General features: G+C 36.7%; 1 protein-coding gene across 1 annotated transcript in view; it reads left to right on the top strand.

The window, feature by feature from the left end:
• The window catches only part of LOC106874514 (rho GTPase-activating protein gacZ-like), a 6,744-nt gene extending 4,661 nt beyond the window's left edge, over positions 1–2,083 (top strand). Inside the window, exons 2-3 of the mRNA XM_052978064.1 lie at positions 1,733–1,822; positions 1,973–2,083. Coding sequence (XP_052834024.1) covers positions 1,733–1,822; positions 1,973–2,083 — 201 coding nt within the window. The remainder of the gene's footprint in view (positions 1–1,732; positions 1,823–1,972) is intronic.
• Positions 2,084–3,118: the final 1,035 nt, after the last annotated feature.

The raw sequence follows: 3,118 nt of genomic DNA, 5'->3' as shown, positions 1-3,118 counted from the left end.
TATATATATATATATATATATATATATATATATATATATATATGTGTGTGTGTGTGTATTTGTGTGTGTATGTGTATGTTTGTGTATATAAATGTTATAGCATAGGAATAATAAATGATATCGTGCTCAGATTATGATTTTATTAACAAGCGAAAAATATTAAAATGTTGCAATAATTCCAAAACGAAACATAAAATGGTGAACTGTCATTCTAGTTGTCCACAATATAAATGAATAAGATTGCACTAACACAAGTGCCCCAGGGTGAAGAAGAATAAATCCATAAGATGAGTTAATGTATAAAAAATGTCACCCAATAGAGCCAATAAAGTGTCACCTGGTTGGATGAAAAGGTGTAAGCTAAAATGATAAACAATATGAGATAAGGAAAACATCACATGACAGAACTGTGTTACTTGATTGGATGAATAAAAGCAGACAATTAATAAACAACGTTTTGTGTCGAGACAACTAAGGTTGTCTCACTGAATATATATTCTTTTATTCTTTTATTTGTTTAAGTCATTTGACTGCGGCCATGCTGGAGCACTGCCTTTTTTGTTGAAGACTTTGACCCCACGACTTATTCTTTGCAAGCCTTGTACTTATTCTATTGGTTTTTTTTTTTTTTGTCGAAATGCTAAGTTATTGGGGCATAAACATACGGATGTTGGGGGGGGGGCACAGGCACAAACACACAAATACATACATGCAGACATATATATATATAGTTGAAATTTGCAGAAAAACAGAAAACGAAGACGGGTATGAACAACAAGTAGATGTATTAGTTTGATGCTCGGAAATGTGAGAAAGTCTTTTACATTTTGACCCTGTGCTTTTTCAACAGAAAGGAGTACGAGAAAATAACAGAGAGAATAAAATAACTTGTGGATCTAGTAGACATGCATGGCAACTAGTTGGAAAAGAAGGTTTGACAGGAGTGTTTGAAAGAAAGGGAGATAATAAAGTATTGGTGATTCCAAAACAAAGGTGCATGTGCGTGTGTGTGTCTGTGTGTGGATAGGGACAGGTAACTTTGATGAGTGTGAATGTGTAAGTGTGTGCGTCTGTAACATGTGGGTGTGCAGATGATGGTCTGTAGTGTGGGGGCTGGGAAGTGGTCAGTGCTAGTGTGCATGGAGGCTGGGAAGTGGGCATTGCTAGTGTGTATGGAGTGGTGTGGGGGTATGGTGTGATGTGGGGGTGGTGTGGAGTGGCATGTCTGGGGGTAGCATGTGGTGGTGAGGGATGGGGATGTGGGGTTTGGGGTGTGAGGAGAGTGGGGTGGTATCGATGAAGAGAGAAAGTAGGTTGGAGCGAAGAGAGGAGAGGAGGAGGGTTGAGCCTATGTGACGCAAAAGAGCAAAGAGAAAAGATTAATTCCTGTTCATGGCAATGGCAGCATCTGGATGGCCCCTGTGCAAAGACAATCCAAAAACAGTCAGGTGTTGTCGTGAATGACTGGTAGAATGGAATTGGAGTGAGACCAAGATGTCATTGCTAAGTCTGATGTGTCAGATGTGCTCCACAATGGGCTTCTTTCAGTTTCTGTCTACGAAATCCACTGACAAGACTTTGGTCGGCCCAAGTCTATATAGCAGAAGACACATGTCCAAAGTACCGCACAGCCATGCTTGTGCCTATAGATGTATTCAAATCTCATAATTGATTATAATTTTCATTTTCCTATTTTATTTACAATTCATTTTTATCATTGAATTTTCCACAGAATGTTGCTATCTACGATGTGGTGAATGGAGATGGTGTTTTCTATCTTCAATGTGTGAAGAGTTCCAATGGTACCTGTGATTATCTCCTGGTAAGTATTTTCCTCGCTTTTCTGATGATAATCAAGCATGTTTATTTTAGTTCTATATCATAAACATGTATATTTAGCTTTTCTTTGGTAGGATTAGTGAAGTCTGTGGCTCACTGATGAGGTCTTTATAACATTGAAACATGTTCGTAGTTGTCTCCAAAACTTGTTGAAATTGTTAAGATAATATCTGACCTTGATTATTGTTATTTGTCAACGTATATTTGTTGCTCAGCATCTTTGTCAGACATGACATGTGACTAACTTAGCTATCTATTTCTCTATATCTCTCTATGTCTCTTTGTTGCTATCTATCTATCTATCTATCTATCTATCTATCTATCTATATAGCTATCTATCTATCTATCTATCTGTCTGTCTATCTATCTACATGTTTGTCTATCTACATGTTTATCTATCTATCTATCTATCTATCTGTCTGTCTGTCTATCTATCTATCTATCTATCTATCTATCTATCTGTCTGTTTGTCTGTCTGTCTGTTTGTCTGTCTGTCTGTCTGTCTCTGTCTGTCTGTCTTTCTCTCTCTCTCTCTCTCTCTCTCTCTCTACATATATATATATACACACACACACATACATACAATCACACACACATGCACACACACATACAGAGACACACACATACACACATACGCACACACGCACACACACACATATAGTGACACACACATAAAGTGACAAAGGACACTAATCAATACGAGTATTGCTAGAAATAAGAGTCAAAACAACTCAATAGCCACAGAAAGCACAACAATCTTAATGACCGACAAGGGAGGCAAGCTCTCTACAGCAGCAGATATAGCCAGATTATCGATGATTTCACATACTAATGCTTACTCATCTTAATGCTCATTGGTGGCTCTCACCGTGCCTAGGGTTTAACACAGCTTGCCTTGTCGGTTTATAAGAAATCCATTGAAATCATACGTTAAGTTCATAAATGGTAAAAGTGAAAATTATAACTGATATGGGTGGCTAAACGCAATTATACATCCCAAAGGCAGAAATATATACGTCACTACAGTGACAAAGTCATTTGGATACAGCTTTCTGTGGCCAACGAGTCATTTTGACTTTTATTTCTTGTAATACTAGAGTTGATTGGTATCTTACCTCTTTGGTGACATATATATTTCTGCCTTTAGGCTGTAAAATTGCGTTTAGCCACCCATATTATTTACATATATATATATATATATATATATATGTATATATGTGTATATATGCCTATATACATATATATATATATATACATATACGTATATATAGATATATAT

Source organism: Octopus bimaculoides, chromosome 30 (assembly GCF_001194135.2).
Source record: "Octopus bimaculoides isolate UCB-OBI-ISO-001 chromosome 30, ASM119413v2, whole genome shotgun sequence".
NCBI lineage: Eukaryota > Metazoa > Mollusca > Cephalopoda > Octopoda > Octopodidae > Octopus > Octopus bimaculoides.
The sequence above is the reverse complement of the archived record's forward strand: the minus strand, read 5'-3'. Positions and strand labels throughout refer to the sequence as shown.